The sequence below is a fragment of the Saccopteryx bilineata genome, chromosome 1 (assembly GCF_036850765.1).
Source record: "Saccopteryx bilineata isolate mSacBil1 chromosome 1, mSacBil1_pri_phased_curated, whole genome shotgun sequence".
In the NCBI taxonomy this organism is placed as follows: Eukaryota; Metazoa; Chordata; class Mammalia; order Chiroptera; family Emballonuridae; genus Saccopteryx; species Saccopteryx bilineata.
Window position 1 is genome coordinate 168,774,367 of NC_089490.1, and position 22,203 is coordinate 168,796,569.

Here is a 22,203-nt window from a genome sequence, read left to right on the forward strand (position 1 = left end):
ACAACAGCATAGTAACTATTGAAGGAGCTTGTTATAATATGGACTTCTGAGATACTGGACATATTTGTCTTGATTTATGATGATGTTTGCTTTACTTAGTTAACCTGAATAATACTTTGTTAATATGAAAGTCTATTTTTATACAATTGTTGAATGTTGTATTTCACAATAGAACAGATTTAAAAAGAATGCAAAGATTGATTTAAGTTTAAATAATTATGTTACACAAATTGCTATACATAAAATTGCTATTATATACATAATAGCTACCATTATTTTAATGTTTACTATGGATATTTATTCTAAATGATTCCCAGCTATTATGGCATTTACTGTTCAGAAAAACCCAGTAATGTAGTTATTATTTTTATGGGCACTGAATTGAGGCAAAGAGAAATTACTTTTCCTCAGTTCACCCCATGTTAAGTGCAGAGTCAAAATGGTAACACAGGCAGCCAGCTCCCGTTTCCTATGCTTTCATGCAGCACAGACACACAGAGGTATCTGTGCATGAAAATGATAAGGTTAAATGTCCTCTACCATAAAATGAAGGGAAACATGACAAAATGTTTATTTTAACTCTTATCTTTTATATCTTTATTTAAAACAATAAAAAGAGTGCTTCTTATCAAGTCTCACTTCATCATTATAAATTCAACACTCATCTCCAATTTACTAGGAATTCAAACACATGCACATTTTGTTAAAATGACCTTTTCATCAATATATTTACATTGTCTTTTGCATATATTTATATTTTTTCTTTTTCTCTCTATTTTGACTAAAGTACTTTTGAAAGCTTCTCTTGACCTCTTCACAGTGCCTGTTTATAGTAGATAAATGCTTCATAAAGGATAAAGGTTTTAATAAAATTCAGAAATGCATAAGCTAGACTTGAAATTGAGTTTTTTTCCTGTTTTTCATATTCTATGAAATTTAGGCCATAATATAGATAAGGATCTAATTTTATTAAATGAAAGTTTATTTTTAGCTGAGAAGTTTACACAAATTATTTAAAGTCGAATCTTTTAAAGTGGTTCTGTCTTTTATATGTTATTATTAATTACCCATATCATTGTGGCAAACTAGTGAGTGAGTGAATAATCCTTGCACATATCTTGCCCCCATTTACAGTCAGGAAACTCAGCTTTCTCTAGATTTCTAATTAGTACAAAAAGTGCTCTATGTATATTTATAGACTGAAGCCTGGAGAAGTTTATGTATTTCAAAGTAATTGTTTCATAAACATTTTAATCTGCATTTCAATGACAAGACTAGTGACATATGAGTAAATGTTTTATTTTTATAAAGATTTTTCTTCATTCTGCTTGTTTTCTGGTAGTTCCTATAATTCAGCCAATAATTTTTTAAAAGACTTTATTAATTTTAGGAGAGAAAGAAAGAGAGAGAGAGAGAGAGAAGGAGGGGAGCTGCAAGAAGCATCAACTCCTATATGTGCCTTGACCAAGCAAGCCCGGGGTTTCAAATTGCTGACCTTAGCATTCCAGGTCAATGCTTTATCCACTGTGTCACCACAGGTCAGGCCTAGCCGATAATTTTTTATGAGAGAGAGTGAGAGTGAAAGAGAGAGACAGGAAGAAGGAGAGAGGATGAGAAGCATAAACTCCTAGTTGCTTTCACTTTAGTACATTGAGCTTTTCATATGTGCCTTGACTGGGGCCCTGCCAGTGTCCCCTTGCTCAAGCCAACAACCTGGCACTTTTTATGCCAGCAACCTTTGGGCTCAAGCTGGTGAGCTTTGGAATCATGTGAATGATAAGCCAAAGACTCAGCACTGATGAGCCTGCTCTCAGAGCTAGCAGCCTCAGGCCTCGAACCCAGTAATCTCAGTGTTCTGGGTTGATGCTTTATCCACTGCGCCATCACAGGTCAGACCAGCCAATATTTTATTAGTAAACAAGAATTACAGAGTGTATTCTTTTGCTCAATTAGTTCTGGCTTATGAGTACTATTACCATGGCAAGTGATAATCTTTTTCAAAGTTTATCCATCATCATTCATAATAGAGCAAGTCATCTCTCAATATGTTATTCTCAAACCCAGTTTAATTCTTCTCAAACTTCACTGGGATTCTTTGACCAACTTTGTCAGTGGTGAATGGACACTACTGAATGTGGAGAGAGAAGGAAATAATTCTGGTAGAATAATCTATTAATATTTTGGTTAAAATTCTAACTAATTTTATACTGAGTCTACTTAACCACATTTTCAGGTCCACTGTCTTGGGGGAGAAATTGGAGCAGAAGTTTGGGAGCATCTTCTTGTTATGATTCGGTGTCCCTTTCTGGCACTTTCTGCTACTGTCAGTAATCCTGAACATCTCACCGAGTAAGCCTTTTGCATTTATTGTAATTGCTGTTAGTGCTAATAATGATAGTAAAAAACAATCCAGTCATAGATATTTAAATTAATCTTTAAAACAAAAGTATTTCTTCAATGGAGATTTGTTTTCTTCAAATTTTTTATATTTATCTAGAAAATATTTTCTCTCATCCTTTGAATAGATATCATTCACATTTCTGGTTCTCAAGAAATTTGTGTGAGAGTGATTTAATTTTCCTGTTTAAAGCTTGACCTTTAGAATCTCAGAGAACAGCATAAGGTAGTTTAGAACTATCCTTCCAATATATTATGCACGTACGTTACTTTTGTATCAAAACACCAAAAATGTTTTCAAAATGAGTCAACACATATGGCAGAAATGAATAAAACTGTTCTATTGGGCCAATGAATTTCATAAGAAATCTTAAAGTATCAATTCTCGGTGATTGCATAAAAGTAACAACTGATTAAACCTTGTGAATATAAATATAGTTTTAATATGTTAATGTTTGGAGAGAAGATTTTTAATCTCTTAGATCAATTTTTTAATGATTTTCCTCAGAAAGCAAATGATGCAGTTTTTTGTGATGATAATACTTTCTTCTTTTAATAACTAGATGGTTGGTGTCAATTAAAAGATACTGGCAGAATGTTGAAAGCACAATGGAAAATTCTGGTCCATCGCAAAATGCCTTGAAAGTTGCAAAGAAACAAGAGAGAAAAAGAATAGAAAAGCCATCGTACAGAGTTAGACTGGGTATGACTATTTTATCTGAGAAGGGGAACTCAGAATTATTGATTACACTCTACATGCATGTAACATATTAAGGCTCTTATATATGTAAACCAATTTGATTCTTACTACAATTCTGAAAAGAAATCAATTTTGTTTTAATATACAGAGGAAATTAAATAAGAATATTAGCTCTAGGAGATAGCAATGCTGAATAGCACACAGTTAACAAATGGTGGATCTAATAAACTTGAAGACCAAGCTTTTTGTTAAGCTGAGCTATTTTGAAATAATGTGAATTCTTGCATAATTCAGTGTCATTAAATATAGAATTATAGCACAGACAAATGTTTCACTTCCTATTTTGTAAAAAAAAAAATTAAAGACAAAACCATTTTTAAAGGGCAGTTCAATTTTGGTTTGCTAAAAAATCAGTACTTCAAATGTCCAGTTTCACTTGTGGTCCCATTCTGTGCTATCTTTCGTGTTTCATATTGTGGTAGTCTTTCTTTTCATGAATTTTCTTGACATTTGGATTATTCATTGTTCCTTAAAATTTGCTTTTGCTTTTTTAATTCCTACTTTTCTGGAATTACCTTTCATCTACATTTGACCAAATTCTGTTTTTTCATTATTTAAGAGATATTGTCTAGAGGCACAGCTAAAATAGAACCTTAATTCTTTTATTTCAAGTCCCATAGTATGTCCTATGTTATGACATTTCCTACTGTCGATTGTTACTATTTTTATTTGTCTTTTTTTTTGGAAAGCACTAGACATTTTAAATATATTTATGTATGTATATATTTAAATAAGTAGATAAAAATATATATAATGTATTGGATGTAAATATATGTGTGTGTTTGTGTGTATGTATAATTTTTTTTTAGTCCATGTCATGGTGTCTTTTTTTATATGTACTCTAAATATTTTATGACTGAATTAATGAATGTTGCTATGACTGTTTTCATGAGGATTCTATGAAGTAGTATAAAGTCATATTTTTCTGGCTACTTTTCAGCCAAAAGCTCTGCAGATCCCTCATGCTTTAACTTAACAAGTATTGAAATGTCTGATATCTGCCAGAACCCATTATTGAACTAAACTCTGCTTTTCTGAAGCTTAAATTTTAATGTGGACATAGAGCTTAAACAAGATGAATAGACAATAAAATAAAAATAAAATACATAGCATGTTAGGAAGTGGTAAACACTAAGAAAAAATATAAGCCAAGTATAATATTAATAGAGATATTTAGAATATCAGCTTCTGGCCTTACTTGTGGTGGTGTAGTAAATAAAGTGTTGACCTGAAACTCTGAGGTCATCAGTTCGAAACCACAGGCTTGCCTGGTCAAGGCACATATGGGAGTTGGAGTTGATGCTTCCTGCTCCTTCCTTCCTTCTCTCTCTCACCTTTCTAAAATAAATTTAAAAAATATTTTAAAAAATAAAAATAAAACTGTAATATCTGCTACTTTAATTAAAGAAAATAGACAACAACAAAATAAGACATTATCTTTCTTTAACCTGGCAACATTATTTTTTAATGGTGGAATGATAATATAATAATAATAGTAACAATGATACCTAATGTTCTTAATTAATTGTATGACTGTATATATATTTATCCCATGCTCTATTACACAAAGGCATGTTTTACAAGAGTACATAGAGAAATAAATTAGAAAATAATAATAAAATACCAGGAACTGAAAAGCGATGATTTAACACAATTGAAGATTAAAACCAGGAAGAAAAGAAAAGCACAAATGTGCAGTGTAGACACATGGAATCCTCTTTCAATGTCTTCCCAGTGCACAGCACTGCTTCTAATGTTCTATTGGTAATGGGCTCATGCATAGCTCTTCCTAGGCCTGCTTATCATTGTAAAATCATAATTAGGTCATTGTTTTGAAAGCAAACAGAGCTTAATGACTGTTTCAATTCTATACTTACAGTATGGTACAAAGAGAGATACAATGATCTAGAAAAGTACGTGTGTTCCCTAAAGGATAATGAGTTTATCATTGAACACTATCACCCATGTGCAGCACTTACAGTCAATCATGTAAGTATAAACCATTTTGGAAAATGAGCATGTATCCAGGTTAAAAATCTCTGTATGGGACATAAAATTAACAGTTTTGTATTATATGGTTTTTAGATAGAAAAATATGGAATCCCTTTCGACCTTGGATTTTCTCCAAGGGAGAGCATACTGCTTTATGATGCGATGGTACACATTTGGCCAGAATGGACAAGAAAGAAGGTGTGTGAATATATATGCATGTTATTGTTGTTATCTCTAGTTCTTTGGCTATGGCAGTCCATCAATAAGGAGCAATGTCATGAATGGTATTTTTTCTGGTATCAATAAAGGCAGCATATTTCTTTTTTTTAATTTTTTTATTTAGACAGTTAAATTTAACAGGGTGACATTGGTCAATCAGAGTACATAGATTTAGAGAAAACATCTCTGCATAATTTGGACAGTCGATTATGTTGTATACCCATCACCCAAGTCAAATCATCTCCTGTCATCCTATATTTTGTTTCTCTTTAAGCCCCTCCTCTTCACCCATCCCTCTTCTTCTCCACCCCTTTTTTCCCCCTGGTAACCACTGTACCCCTGTCTATGTCCATGAGTCTCAATTTTGTTTCCCACCTATGTATGGAATCATACAGTTAGTTCTTAGCTTTCTCTTATTTTCTTATTTCACTCAGGATAATGTTATCAAGGTCCACCCATGTTGTCATAAATGATCCGATGTCATCATTTCTTATGGCTGAGTAGTATTCCATTGTATATATGTACCACATCTTCTTTATCCAATCCTCTATTGAAGGGCATTTTGGTTGTTTCCATGTCTTGGCCACCGTGAACAATGCTGCAAAGAACATGAGGGTGCATGTGTCTTTATGTACCCATGTTTTCAAGTTTTGGGGATAGATAACCAGCAGAGGGATTACTGGGTCATATGGTAAGGCAGCATATTTCATTGTTAAGAACTTAAACTCCAGAGCCACAGTGCTCTAGAATTGGGCAAGTTAGTTAAATTTTCTCTATTATTCATATTATTCCTTACCAAAAAAAAAAAAACTACTTTGTTGAGCTATTGTGAAGATTAACTAAATTGTTATTTGGGAAATGCTTAGAATAGTGCCTTGCCATGATAAAAATAATTATGTATTCTTAAAATTAAAATTTTAAATTTTTTCATTTTACCTCTAAAATAACTGCTGTATTAAAAAAGTTATGTGTTGGTATGTTCTTATGAAAACAAAATATTACACAACCATTACACAGAGAATGGAACCATCAGCCGACATGCCATTAACTCCATAAATGAATATGAATGAGTACTGACTGCTTGAGAGAGCTCCTTCACTATGGTGTATATGCAAAACTTTAGAACGGATGATGACTGTAATTTTCTTGGTATTTGTGGTTCTTCATTTTCAAGGAATTAGAGCCTGAAGAATTCAGCTGTTTCAAAAATAAAATAGTCATTATGAGGGTAGATGCCAAGAAATACGAAGAGGAACTGAAAAAGGAAATGATTCATTGGATTCAGCAGAACCCAAGCAAGGTAGTTAAAATCATTTAGGATTTCTTTAAATTTGAGATTAATATGAAATGGATCTGACTTTTCTTAGTTAGGTTCAGGAGAATCATCCACATAGCTCTTGAGGACTGGAAGATGAATACCCCTTTGCTATGCTTTGTTATTCTAGCTTAAATTTAGTTAGCTAGGTATAAAAATAAAATGAAAAGAATCATTATGTGAACTCCAGTTTGGACAACCCACACATACCATGTCTTTTCAGTGTCCCCAGTTGGGGTCTTGCTTTTCATAGAAGACAGGATTTCTCTTATTTCTGATACTACTGGGTAATTTCCCTGATTTTCTTCTCTAGTATTTCCCTAAGGAAGCCCTTTTAGTTTACTTACTTTTTTGAAGAAGTGAACACTCATTTTCTTTCTGTTGCCAACAAACTGGACAAATAAAAGAAAATATAAGTATTATTTAATTTATCTTACTGTTTTATTCTTTGACTTTACTTTCTTTTTTTCTTTTGTATTTTCCTGAAGCCGGAAACGGGGAGAGACAGACAGACTCCCGCATGCGCCCGACCGGGATCCACCAGGCACGCCCACCAGGAGGCGATGCTCTGCCCCTGGGCGGGGGGTGCTCTGTTGCAACCAGAGCCACTCTAGATCCTGGAGCAGAGGCCCAGGAGCCATTTCCAGTGCCCGGGGCCATCTTTGCTCCAGTGGAGCCTTGGCTGTGGGAGAGGAAGAGAGAGACAGAGAGGAAGGAGAGGGGGAGGGGTGGAGAAGCAGATGGGCACTTCTCCTGTGTGCCCTGGCCGGGAATCGAACCCGGGACTTCTGCACGCCAGGCGGATGCTCTACCACTGAGCCAACCAGCCAGGGCCTCTTTGACTTTACTTTCTATGATGATAAAATCCTGATGATACTTTTCTTTCTGAAAATGGATACTATAATATCTCAATGGAACAAGCAGTGGCATATGTCCATAGTTACCCAGGGCTAACTAACCAAATTGTTAGAAGGAAAGAAATATGGTCCAGCTTATTTACATATACTGAAATGTAATTTCAAACAATCTTGAGTGCTTGGGACCCAAAGTCATGGTTAATATGGGATCACTTCTTGATCAGCATGGTTCAGGTAATGAGAGCAGAATTTCAATTTATCCCTACTTTCTGTATTTTCTTTCCATGTGGAAAGGAACCCATTTTTGTGTGTTTGTGTGTTATTTTTTATTTTAATTGCACACTGACTTGGACAGACTACCTGATTTGCAAGTCTGAAAACCATCTAATATCAAGAATTGCTATTATATTAAATAGAAATTTTCAACACTGGCTGCTTATTTTTAAAATGCAGCTAATCAAAAATTCTGATTGGGTTGACATTGTGTGGGTTTGGGGCATTGAAATTTAAAAAGAATATTCTATGAAATTTTAATGTGCAGACAGGGTTGAGGATCTTTGGTTTAACATTGCTATTATCTGGCTTTTACGACACTGGGATATATACTAAATAGCAGCCTAGATCAAACTTAATTTTACTTAGCCGTCTTGACTTAATATATTTAAGGAAGTGGCAAATCTCTCAGTTCTAATTAGTTCCATCCAATATGCTTGCCAGTAGGCACAAGTCATGTATTTCTGTCTCTTAACCAATGACATGCCCTGTGGCAATAAGCTGTGCCATTCATAACATGACAACCCTCTTCTCAGCTATTGTATCCTGTTTAATAATTTTTGTTGGAAATTTTACATTCTTTTGAGCTAAAACTTTAGTTTTAAACATTTATTTTTCTTAAATATTTATTTTTGATATTTTGTTTAAAATATTATTTGTAGCCCTGACTCAATCCCAAGGGTGCTAGCTTGACCCTTGAGGTTGCCAGTTCAAGCTCCAGTAAGGACACATGAGAGCCAGTCAGTGGTACAACTAAGTGAAACAGTGAGCTAATACTTCTCTCTCTCTTTCTTTCTCTCTCTCTCTGTCTGTCCCTCAAAAATATATATTATTTGTAGATTAGAAGGGTATATATAGAAAATCAGTTGAATGAGTAAATGAATAAAATTTTCTCTATTTATTTAAAAAAATTTAATTTTTTAATTTTTTAAAAAGTCTTTATTTATTCATTTTAGAGAGAGATAGAGGGAGAAGAGAGAAGGGGGAGGAACAGGAAGCATCAACTCCCATACGGGCCTTGAACAGGCAAGCCTAGGGTTTTGAACCGGTGATCTCATCATTCCAGGCCGATGCTTTATCCACTGCTATTTTATTTTTTACCAGGCATCCTCTGGTACAATAAACTAAATTCTACTTTTAGTTAGTATTTATGTGGACAGCTTTTCTTCTTGCTATATTATTTTTATTCAATATTTATTATTTGTAATTAGAAGGCTAATTATAAATACTAGCTTATTTGAATTATTTTACTAGATAAACTTCTAATTGTTTTGCTTTTTTAGTTATATCATTTCTTTGTGGCTTGATTTGGCTTTAATTAATGTTACAATTTTACATTAATGGGGATGTCAACACATTTTCTATTTATGAATTAAGATATCTCTCAGCAGATATTTAGCATGTCCTAGTTGATATATTTTAGTTTTAGAATCAGTAACAGTCTTTTTCCTGTGTTGGCATCTATAACATTTTTTTGTTTTTTTGAAGTTCATGAAAGGCTTTTTAAATCAGAAAGTCTAGTTCACTATTATATTCAGCAGGAAGTTTTATTGCTGGTCTCAGGGTTCAAAATTTTATTTTATTTTATTTTTATTTATCCTACTTCTCTAGTTGATTTTTTATCCATGTATCTTCCTCTTTTGACTCCATTGGCATCGAACTTATTAATTTCTATTTTTCAGAACTTCTTATTCTGGGGTTATTGTTCTGCTTCCAAGCCCTTATCAGCTAATTTCAACTTGTTTATAATGTCCTGTGTTTATCTGGGATCATCTTATTTCCTCATTAGAAGGGGTTATATTTCTCTTGTTCCTTATATGCTATTATTTTGGGATTTTCTTTCTTTCATTTTTTTTTGTTATTTTTGGACTGTGAATATTATATTGTGAAATTTCTGTATTCTGTTAGAGTCTTCTGAAGAGTATTTCTTAAAATTTTATTTTAGGAGGCAATTATAATTGAAACTCAAATTACAAAACCTGTTTTCTGAGTGATAACTAAAGTCTCCATTCTTTTATCCTTAGTTGACTCATTGAAGCATGCCTTGTCCATGTGTGGGTCGATAGATGAATTTGGGCTTAGTTTATTCAGACTGTAGGAATTTTCTTTTGTAGCACTCCCCTCTCTGGAATTCTCCCCTCACTTAGTGGCTATTGTTCTCAGCTGGATTTTCTGTTTCTCTCTACAAAAGATTATTTTAAACTACACAATGCTCAATCCCAACATTGATAGGTTATCTGGTTTAACAGTTGATTTGCTGTATCTTTTATGACTGGGTTCCTAAACACTTGGGAAGTTAGCTGAATTCTTTTACATAATTGTATTTGTTCACATTTCTTAGTGTTTCTAGGACAACCACGGTTTGCACCTGTTGTTTTTATCTTCCTCAACCCCTTCACTACTCATATTAATTTGATAATGAATTTGGACAGACATAACAGATCTGTTTTGTATTTGTAGAATTTTGAGCAATTTTGACTCTATGTTAAAGTCCCACTTACCATACCCTGTGTTCACTCTTTTAAAAACCAACATCAGGCCCTGGCCGGTTGGCTCAGCGGTAGAGCGTAGGCCTGGCGTGCGGGGGACCCGGGTTCGATTCCCGGTCAGGGCACACAGGAGAAGCGCCCATTTGCTTCTCCACCCACGCCCCCTCCTTCCTCTCTGTCTCTCTCTTCCCCTCCCGCAGCCAAGGCTCCATTGGAGCAAAGATGGCCCGGGCCCTGGGGATGGCTCCTTGGCCTCTGCCCCAGGCGCTAGAGTGGCTCTGGTCTTGGCAGAGCGACCCTCCGGAGGGGCAGAGCATCGCCCCCTGGTGGGCAGAGCGTCGCCCCTGGTGGGCGTACCGGGTGGATCCTGGTCGGGCGCATGCGGGAGTCTGTCTGACTGTCTCTCCCCGTTTCCAGCTTCAGAAAAATACAAAAAAAATAAAAAATAAAAACCAACATCAATATGTGACAAATCTCTGTCCCCTTTTGTAAACACAATGCCATGATATTATATAGCCATGATTGCAATATTGTAGCAATATATCATTTAAGTTTTTTCAGATTTGAGTTTTACTTAAAAGTACGCATGATTTCAATATCATTTCCAGCTTACTCCATGAAAATGCAATAAGCCTTACCAATTTGATTTTCAGTCTCAAATGCCAGCTGATTTTATCTTTTCCTCACATTCACCAAAATTTCATGATTTGTCTTTTATTTATGATAATTTTATTCAGATGAATCAGTTACTGAACTATCTTAAGCCTCAAACTTTTGACAGTGCAGAGATTAAAAGGGAAAGAATGTTTCCTGGTTTTGTGGAAAAACTTAAAGAAATGAATAGGCTGCCTGCAATATTTTTTTCGTAAGTAACATTTACTTAACATTACACTGAATATTGTATAAATTTAAAGACTTTTGAAAATGATAATTGAGGATGGATGTATATAACCTCTGATTCATATTGGTAGAATATTGAGAAATTGTAACTCTATTTATGTTGAAGTCAAACTTAAAATACCAAGCTGCATATAAGATGAGAGGAAGAAATACTTCTCTTATCAAATTATACTTTCAAATCTAATTGTATACTTTAGTAAAGTAGAATTCTCAGGCCTATCAGTTATTAGAAAATTTCTATGTATCACCAAAGTAAGAAAAAGAAAAAAGAATAAAATATAATCTGCCTTTGCCAAAAGAGAGCATGAACATTAACACACACATGCATAGCACATACACACAATATGACCTTGTTCTAAGTATCATATTTGTGGTATAGGCTGTTTGCAGAAGTTGTTACATCTAAATTCTTCACTGAAAAACAAAGCTATTCAGTCTGCTAGTTTCCTTTTTTCTATTTTTTCCTTTATAGTATTAAAAGAAAAGTTATCTGGGGCTTAGTGGCAACATCAGATAATTAGCAGTCATGTTTTAATTATACTTAAAGTAATTAATGACTTGCCTTTGGGAAATATTTAATCAATCTATATGGATGAAATGGGATACCATTCAGTTCATTTTACCTTGCTCCTTGGTCCTGGACCCAGGACTCAGGGATGTAGAAACAATCTGTGACATGACTGCCCTTAAAGAATTGGTATCATTGGAAGATTGGATGTATATCACCTTGAAACAGCTATATTCAATAGACTAGCCAGTCAGTATATATAACCAATTACCTAACATTTTAGTATTTAAGGCATTCTGTGTTTTGGGGGGTATTTTTGATAGTAGATATGAGGAAATATTTGTCACCTCTGGGAACATAGGATAGTAAACAGTAAATTATTGATATTAGTTGTAAAACATAGTCTGGCCCTCAAAGGTATAACATAATATACATTTTAAATAAATGTATGACAAAGACATTAAGTGCTTTAGAGTTTAGTGGAAAGAGAAAACGATGAGTGAGGGTGGTTAAAGACACTTTTACAAAGGGATTGAGTCTCAAAGTTTAGATATTCTAGACAAGGAGAACAAGGGAGGAAACATAGATCTTATTTTTTCCCTTTCATTGAAACTAACAAGATCTCCAAAGCACACAAACAATTAAAAGGTAGTGTATGAATAAAACTTACATGATTATATATAATCTACCATTCTATCTCTCTCATATATATATATCTGTCATATATATCTCATAAGATAGACAAGAGATGATTGATATGAACATGCAAGTATTAAAAATTCTGATATATTTTTAATTTAGGTATAACATTCATTCAGTAGAACGATCAGCCTCAAGAGTTCTTATGAATTTGATCAGCAAACAAAAAACTCATAATGATCCAAATTTTGAAAGAGAGAAGAATATTTTGCACAAGAAACTGTGGAAAGCAATGAGATCTCAAAAAAGAAACTGTGCTGCGTGAGTATTTTTACTTGAGTTGTGGAATATTAAATGTTTAATAAAATGTATGAGCGTTCAACTGTTTTCATAATTCAAACTTGTCTTTATAATGTGATGATATGTATTTTTTCTCTTTTTCTGACACATCAAATTAATTTATTTGTATAGTACTTCTCTTTTGGGGGGACGTCCACTTTTGGGGGATTTTTTGAGTATTTTGATAATTATACAACAATTTACAATAATTATCTTCAGTATATTAGTGTCTTTTCATTTTTTTAGAAGTGCAAGTTTTAGATTTGCTTTTTAGAAATTTTAAGTTTTCAAACTAGCTAAAAATAAATTGTATAATTTTTTAAATGCACTTTTAAAGGATAGTTTATTAAAATATCATATGGCTAATTAGTCAGAACAAGTTCTCTAATATATTTGTCACCTAATATAAAATAGAAAATATGTCTTAACATAACATATACAAATATGTAAACAGATACCTCTATTTTTGTTTCATTTTAATGTACACATTAACCTGCAAAACATGATGCGTGGATTTTTGTTACATAACTTTGGTTGGTAATAGTTATATAATTCTCACCGTCACTCAGGATTCTTTTCTAGCATTTGTTCTTACCTACACATGAGAGAAATGATAACCATAATGCAATAACTTATTCTTCTCTGACTGTTTATGGTATGTTTCTGAGATGGAGGTAGTCATAAGAATAGGTTTGAGTCTTGAAAGAAAGAATAAACTTGCAGATAGCATGGCTGATACAGGCCTACTCTAATGGCACAGCAGGCTGGCCAGCCCTCCTCTGTGTGCCATTCCACCCAAACAATGACTTACTGAAAAGTACCCCAACATAGCTCAAGGCTATTTGTGGCACATACAGAAAATCACGTACACTATATGTTAGAAGAGAGTCTGGCAGATAAAAATTTTCTATACTTTTTAAAATATATATATAAATATTTTGCATTTGTATGCAATTATTAGGAAAATTGAATTTTTTCCTAAACTTAATGTCAAAAATATCATTCCACTGGATACAGAAAGTAAATTAAAATTTTGTTGGTTTTAGAGATGGAAGAGATGACATAGGGTTGTATGTGTGTGTGTGTGTGTATGTGTGTGTATTAAATGCATATTAATGCATACATTTAAAATATACTTAAATGATAAGCTGATAAAGAGACAATTGAGGCCTAATGAGTACTCTTTAATAGGGAGATTGTGTTTGGGGTTTTAATTACCTAGAATTCTTTTCACCTGGCATTTATAGATATAACCTCAAACTTAAAAAAAAATAAAAGAATATGTTATAATCAATATATATACTGATTGTCTGAATTTTTTATATTGCAGGTTTTTAAAATCAGGATCAAATGCTAGAATTCAAAATATGATTTTAATGGCAGCTGAAATAAAGGAAATAAAGAAAATCCTTAAGAAGCATTATGAAGTTTCTCCAGACTGCACTTACGCTGACCATTCCCCTGTGGATAATCAGGTAAGAGGAAAGAAGCAAGTGCACATTCTGGGGTGTATTGACTCGGTGGGGCTGCTGTAACAAAGTACCTGGGGTGAGAGACTGAGACATCAGAAAGGTATTTTCTCCCAGACCTGGAGAGTAGAGGTCTGAGATCGAGGTGCTGGCAGTGTGTGTTCCTTCTGAGGGCTGTGAGAGACGGATCTGCTCCAGGCCTCTCTCCTGGGCTTACACATGGCCATCTTGTCTCTGTATCCTCCTGTCATCTCCTCCTTTACGTGTCTGTGTTCAGATTTCCTCTTCTTGAAATGATACTAGGTGTATTGGAGGAGAGTCCACCTTAGTGACCTCCTCATTTTAACTGAATTACTTTGTAAACATCTCCATGTGCAGTCACATCTTCAGATACTGGGATTAAGACTCTGACAGAAGTTTTGGAGGGACACGAGTTAGAGATTTGTGCGAAATCTATGAAATTGTATTAATTCAAGTTAATTATAACTATTCCTTTCTATAGACAGATACATAAAAAATTAAATTTAAAATCTTTTTTTCTGAGCTATATAGGTTTAAGCAACAACTTGCTAAAAGAGCCTCAAGATTCTATTTGTCTGTCTTCTGAAAATTCTTCCTTGTCTGTTTTTTTATCCACCTTGTACTTAGTTCTTTATACCAGAAACTGTGGAGTTATAATGGTCTTATACTTCTCCTTTATGCCCAGCTCATTCAGAAACTTAATCTAGAATGTAGATAGACACCTTAAACAATGGGTGCTCATAAAATGTTTATTGGTTCAACTGGTAGTCAGAGAAATGCGGTTATTACTTGTTTACGCTTTTTCTCTTTCCTTAAGTTATGGGAGAGGGAAGGAAAAAGAGGCAGAATGAGAGACAGAAAAAGGAATAAGCAGAAAAAGAGAGAAACAATAACAGTGACTGACAGAAATAAGGAAATGTACAGAAGTGGATAGATGGAGTGAGAGAGAGAGAGAGGAGAAAAGGGGATAGGCAGAGGGAGAGAAAGAAAAGGTTTTGGGGAGAGAAGAGAGAGAGAGGAAATGACAGACACAAAGAGAACATACAGAAAAGATCGACAGAAAAACACCAAGAAAGAAAGAGTGAGAGAGAGAATAACCAACTCTGGTCAGACATGACTAGAGGTGATAATGAAAATGTAACCCAGTAAGTTAGATATGAATAAACAGCAAAAATAAAAACCTAATTGAGATGGTAGGAACTAAGCTGAGAATATGCAGGAATGGGTTCTGGTAGTGGCCTCAGAGCACTCTGGTCCCTCACCTGCCTGTTGTCCTTTCCCTCCCATGATTCCTCATTGCTCCAGGGTGAGCTACAGCCCACAGTTCAGTCCAGAGCTATATCCAGTGAGTAAATGCTTTGGGACCAAGGCTAGGCATCAACCTCTCGGTGGGTATGGGGAAGAAGATGGGGGGTATATGTTCCTGATGAAGAAGTGGATGAAGAAAGGATCACCACATATAAGGATAGGCTGCCTTTGCTCGGACAGATATCAAGCTTTGAATGCTGGTTACTATGAAACCATTCTACTAAAATACCATATCGTGGATATTTTGTAGTTTAAATAGCCTTTGGGTTTGGGCCTAAAGCAAAATTATTTTTAAAAGTTTGTCCAACTCTGTGTTGATTTCTAAACAATCTTATTTCATGACATCATTGTTAAATTGAAGGATAAATGCTTTAATTTGATACTGCAAACTCTTTGTTTGGGGTATTTCAGACTTTAACCAAGATCTTACGTAGACTGAGAGGAACAAGACAAGGCTACAAACTGTACGGTCTGTTAAAGCGAGGCATCGGCTATCACCACAGCTCAATGGAATACAGACAGAGACAAGTTGTAGAGATGCTTTTCAGATTAAACCACGTCAAGGTTGGTGAATTTTGAGTATAACTTTCCTAAAATCAGTGCCTTCATTGTTTTAGCCTGAGTAGGAGAAAGAAATCTACCCTGGTAATTTATAGGAAGGTCACTCTAGGTACCTCTCCATAATCCCTCCATTTGAAGGGATGTTCAGTTAACATTACAGCATATTATATTCTTTAGCATACTATATATAAATGTATTTTAAATACATTTTGCATACTTAATATATAATGTAAATGCAATTAGGGACCCTGTTTACTTTGCCTAATGGTATATAATTAAGTCTATTATTAATTACCATTACTTAAAAAACATTTTGTATACATACATAATTTATTTAAACATTTTGTTAATGTTAACATTTTTTGCTTATAAATATATATCGTCATTTCTGATTGTTGATGGAATTAGCTGATTCTGATTCTGAAAAGTGAAATAACTATTTCAAAGAGCAAAAGTAATTTTCAGGCTCCAGAAATATATTGCTAAATTTCTTTCCAGAATGACTGACTCTATTTGTTTATCTCACCTTGACAAATTTTGAGTACCATGGCTAAAAATAGAGTTGTGAATATAGTGCAGAGAGTATCTTATATGCATGCACCCTATTTCCCATATTAACATTTTCCATTAGTATGGTACATTTGTTAAAATGAACTAATATTGATAAATTATTATTGACTAAAGTTTATTATTCGGACTTCCTCAGTCATTCCTCTAATATTCTTTTCCTGTATGAAGATCCCACCCAGAATACAAAATTTTATTTATATGTTAGACCCCTTTAGGCTTTCTTGGCTGTGACAGTTTGAAAGATTTGCCTTGTTTTTGAAGATATTGATGGTTGTAAGGACAATTAATCTTGTAGACTTTTACTCACTTGGGATTTTTCTAATGTTTTTCTCATGATCACATAGGTCTGTGTATTTCTTGAAGGAAGACCACAGAGGCAATGTGTCATTCACATTATATTATATTGTGATTATTGACTATGTACATAACATCACTACTGATGTTAATCTTCTGCATCTGGCTGAAATCATATTTGTTAGACATTTACACTATAAAGTTATCTCTTTTTTTGTATTTTTCTAAAGTGAGAAGTGGGAGGAGGCAGACAGTCAGACTCCCACATGCACCTGACCAGGATCCACCCAGTATGCCCGCCAGGATGCGATGCTCCGCCCATCTGGGGTGTTGTTCCGCTGCAACCAGAGCCATTATAGCACCTGAGACGGAGGCCATGGAGCCATCCTCAGCGCCCGGGCCAACTTTGCTCCAATGGAGCCTTGGCTGTGGGAGGGAAAAAGAGAGATAGAGAGAAAGGTGAGGGGAAAGGTGGAGAAGCAGATGGGCGCTTCACCTGTATGCCCTGGCTGGGAATTGAACCAGGATTTCCACAGCCCGGCCAATGCTCTACTGCTGAGCTAACCGGCCAGGGCCTAAAGTTACCTTTTATTCTCACTTTCCACCTTAGCAGGACATCACTATGTTCAGCTCACATGTCAGGAGTAGATAGTTCAGTTATACTTTACATTCTTATAGTTGGAATATCTACATCAGGGGTAGTCAACCTTTTTATACCTACCGCCCACTTTTGTATCTCTGTTAGTAGTAAAATTTTCTAACCACCCACTGGTTCCACAGTAATGGTGATTTATAAAGTAGGGAAGTAACTTTATTTTATAAAATTTATAAAGCAGAGTTACTGCAAGTTAAAGCATATAATAATAATTACTTACCAAGTACTTTATGTCAGATTTTTGCTGTTTGGCAGAATAAATCTTTACAAAACAACTTACTATAGTTAAATCTATCTTTTTATTTATATTTTGGTTGCTCCGCTACCGCCCACCATGAAAGCTGGAATGCCCACTAGTGGGCGTAGGGACCAGGTTGACTACCACTGATCTACATAAATGATTATAATTATTCTGTACAACAGCTGTGTCTCTTCTCCCTCATTTATTTATGTATCCAACACTTATTTATATCAGGATGGACATATGAATATCTAGTTTATGCTTTGGATTATAATTCAATGTTACTTTATTTATTTTCTTGTTCAAATTGTTACACTTTTGGCAATTGGAAGATCTTTCACTTGCTTCCTGTTTCCCTTTTGTATGTTTTGGTCACTGTGAATTGTTTGTTTTTGAGCACTTTCTTACTATCTGGCAAAGTAAGATGTTCAGTCATCTTGTATATTTCTTGCCCCAATCTTAGAATAAGCCCTGTCTCCAAAGAGCCCAGATTTTTTTAAGACAAGCCTGAGAAACTATTATAGCCAGCAGACATACATATCAAATGTAATGTGATATAGGAAAAGGACATTAGGTAAAAACTGAGGAAATTTGGGGAAAGTATGAGCTTTAATTAGTAATAATGTATGAATATTTTTTCATCAATTGTAACAAACATACAGGACCAATTTAAGACATTACTAATAGAGGAAACTGGGTACAGAGTACAGGAACTCTCTATTATCTTTGTAAATTTCTATAAATCACAAAAGTTTCAAAAATTGAATTTATTAACAATATGTTCTATAGATGTATTAGAATATTTGTTCTTCAGATACTGGCTTCAGTATCACTGGTAAATTTTTTGGAATTAATTTCAGGACAATGAAAATTGTTTAAAAGTACATAAAAGAGTAATCCTAGAAAAATGCAAATATAGTTAAATTAAAACCTGTATTATCTGAATGAAAAAAACACCTTGGAATAAAAGAAACACAAAATATGTTACAATAGTTTATATTTCAGAAATGGAGGTTGTTTGAGGTAATGTCTAAAAGGAGATAATTACTGATTAATTTTGGACTTTTGAAAGATAAATATAGATTGTGTAAATTTGTCAGTACCCACTGGAAGAACAGAATTTGAGTGTTCAACATCTAAACTATAGAGGAAAAGTAAGTGGCATGAAAAATATCTGAATAAATCAAAATGTATACAAGAAAGCATACATAAGGACTTATAATACTGTGACTAACCATATAAAATGGTAGCCAGATAATCAACTATAACAATTATATTAAATAGACTGACATATGTACTTAATAACTTGAATTAAGAGAAGTATTTTTGAAGTTGGTTAACAAAATATTCAACTATGTGTTGAGTATATGAAACACATTTAAAACATAAGAAGAAGAAAAGAAGTGTAAGGAAACATATGAAAATAATTACCAAAAGAAAGCTGATGCTCCTATGTTTATATTAAACAAAATATATTTTATGATGAAATCATTACTGGAGGTACAAATGGATCCACTACTAGAAAGATATACTAATTTAACATTTTTACATAATCACAATGTAAACATATATTTAACAAATTATACTGGAAATAAGAAAATGTAGAGTTGATAGATAAGTAAAATACTATATAGCCAAACTTATGTGGTAGAGCAAAACTAGCACTCAAAGAAAAATGTATGAGCATAATTGTAACTATTTTAAAGTGAAAAAGTCTAAAAGAGAAGAAAGAAAAGAGGATGAAAACCATGAACAACCTCATATTTGGGATGAGTTTGGAATAAGATAGAGATAAGACAAATTCTGTCTGTCAGCTTCAGTTTTTTGTTGTCTGGTGTGTTTTTTTTTTCTTGCTTGTTTTTCTAAGAAATGTGAGTTAAATAGTATTTTTAAGTTGAGGCAAGTCCCAGGAAATGCCCTTTATTCATATATCTTCTCTCAATTAAGAATACCATTTCTTACTCAATATAACATCAGCTCTTCTCCAGAATAATCTAAAAGCTCCTATCATATTATTTAGTCCCCATTCATCACCTCCTAAAACTGGTTCACAGACTGACCAAAGAAATTTTATATTAATTATATTAAGTTACAACCCCTTTCTCTGAAACTAAACTCCTTAGAGTATTTTTTTTTAATTCATTCAGTGAGAAAAGGGGAAGCAGAGAGACAGACTCCTGCATGCACTCCGACCAGGATCCTCCTGGCAAGCCCACTAGGGGCAATGCTCTGCCCATCTAGGGTATTGCTTGGTGAGCAACCGAGCTCTTAGTGCCTGAGGTGGAGACCATGGAGCTATCCTCAGTGCCCAGGGCCAACTTGCTCCAGTCAAGCCATGGCTGCAGGGTGTGGGGGAGGGAGAGAAACAACAGGGGGAGAAGTGGAGAAGCAGATAGGTGCTTCTCATGTGTACCCTGCCTGGGAATCAAACCCTGGACATCTACATGCTGGGCAGAAACTCTACCACTGAGCCAACCACCCAGGGCCTAAAGTGACTCTTTATTGCTTGATGTGACCTGGTTCTTGCTATCTCTCACCAAGTTTATACCCTGCTGTTTTCTTAGAAATGTCTTTATGTATGTATAAGTAATACTCCTTTTACAACCTAGTGTTTTATTTATACAAAAAATTAAGTTTACTGAGTGACTGTGATTTCACATCTTATTGCAATCTAAAAATGCTAGATAATTGTAATATTAAGGAAATCATTAAAGTGAATGCAGATCTCTATGGAATAGATATTTATTCCAAAAGAAAACATAGAGTTTGTATTTTTGATGACATTGGCTTCCCATTAGAGTTTTACTCAAGAAAAATGATTTTAGGAGATCTAATATGGTCAGCATTTAAAGGTTATACATACATTTATGTATTCCATATTAAATTATTATTATTTTTCTACTCTTTACCCTTAGGTGGTAACAGCTACTTCCACCCTTGCTTTGGGAATTAATATGCCATGTAAATCTGTTGTTTTTATGGAAGATTCTGTTTTTTTGGATGCCTTGAACTTTCGACAGGTAGTTATAAATATAATCTGACTGTGTTACATTTGCATACATAGTAACTGGGAATATCTATTTAGTAAGCCAAAAGAAATCATTTTTATTCTGAAACATTTGGAGACTAGCACTATATTTTAAAAGCGTTCTAAATAAATGACATTGTATGAATGTGATTATATTTAAAGATGTGTTGAGCACTTATTGACAGGCTAAATTGATCAGTACTTGAGAATTTCTGCTCTGATAAATATTATTGACTTTAAAGAAAACTAGTATGAAGAAGAGGTAATTATATCTTCTGAGAACTCAGAGATGACAGGCATTTACAATTATGATTTCAGTGTCTACGGTGTTCTCAGTTCAGACTAGTTTCTGAAAATACACTGGTAAATAAGACAGAAATTGCCCCTATTTTAAGTCATGATCTCAAAACATAGGCATTTAAAAAATGCAAACACACTTTAGTAATATATTTGTAAAATAAAATAATATTTTAAACTTGGCTAAAATTAATATACCAAGCAAGAAATAACTCATTGAAAGTTTAATGTTTCATGTGGTATAGGTAAGTTAGACATTACCATTTACAGAGAAGATTTGAAATGATTTAAAAATGTTATGTGATCATCTTTTTAGATGTCTGGTCGTGCGGGAAGGCGTGGAGAAGATCTAATAGGAAGTGTGTTCTTCTATGGTATTCCATTACCTAAGATAGAAAGGCTCTTAAAGTCAAATGTGCCCAAACTGAAGGGTCAGTTTCCTCTAAGCATAACCTTGGTTCTCAGACTCATGCTTTTAGTTGCCAAGGCGGATGACAAAGAGGATGCCAAAGCAAAGGTACACTGTTTCATATTATTTAAGTTACTTAAATAAATATAATAATTTAAGTTCAATTTTATGTTACATAAATTACATAAGCTGAAGGAAATAACAGTGTAGTGTAAATAAGTTCATGGTAACATTTGATTCTACTTTGTAGTATGCTTATTTAACACAAAACTATGCTTTTAATTTTCATAATTTCAAACATATGGTAAATTAAGCCCATGATTGTCCTGTTGTAATTACCACTGGGCTCTGTATATGTTAGAAAAAACACACATATTTTTGTAATTATTATATATGTGGTCTAAAACATTTGAAAATAAAAATTTCAAAGAAATAACTGACTTGAAAAATGTAAGAAGTACTGAAACATTCATAATTATTGGTCTGTCTTCTTATAGCTGATTTTACTTCTTACCTGTTGTACATAGAGGTGTAATTATTTATTTTTCCCTCGTTTTTTTTTTACCATTTTGTATCACATACACATATAATATAAAACACTATGGAATGTCTAATTATAATACATATAATAATTGCAACATTATTGAATAAAGCAATGTTCA

General features: G+C 33.8%; 1 protein-coding gene across 1 annotated transcript in view; it reads left to right on the plus strand.

Annotated features, from left to right (window-relative positions):
- LOC136337740 (probable ATP-dependent RNA helicase DDX60) overlaps positions 1 to 22,203 on the plus strand; it is a 104,173-nt gene that overhangs the window by 63,842 nt on the left and 18,128 nt on the right. The window contains 11 exon segments of the mRNA XM_066279442.1: positions 2,234 to 2,349; positions 2,961 to 3,100; positions 5,037 to 5,146; positions 5,243 to 5,347; positions 6,543 to 6,668; positions 11,040 to 11,167; positions 12,512 to 12,670; positions 14,019 to 14,163; positions 15,898 to 16,050; positions 20,723 to 20,827; positions 21,449 to 21,649. Coding sequence (XP_066135539.1) covers positions 2,234 to 2,349; positions 2,961 to 3,100; positions 5,037 to 5,146; positions 5,243 to 5,347; positions 6,543 to 6,668; positions 11,040 to 11,167; positions 12,512 to 12,670; positions 14,019 to 14,163; positions 15,898 to 16,050; positions 20,723 to 20,827; positions 21,449 to 21,649 — 1,488 coding nt within the window.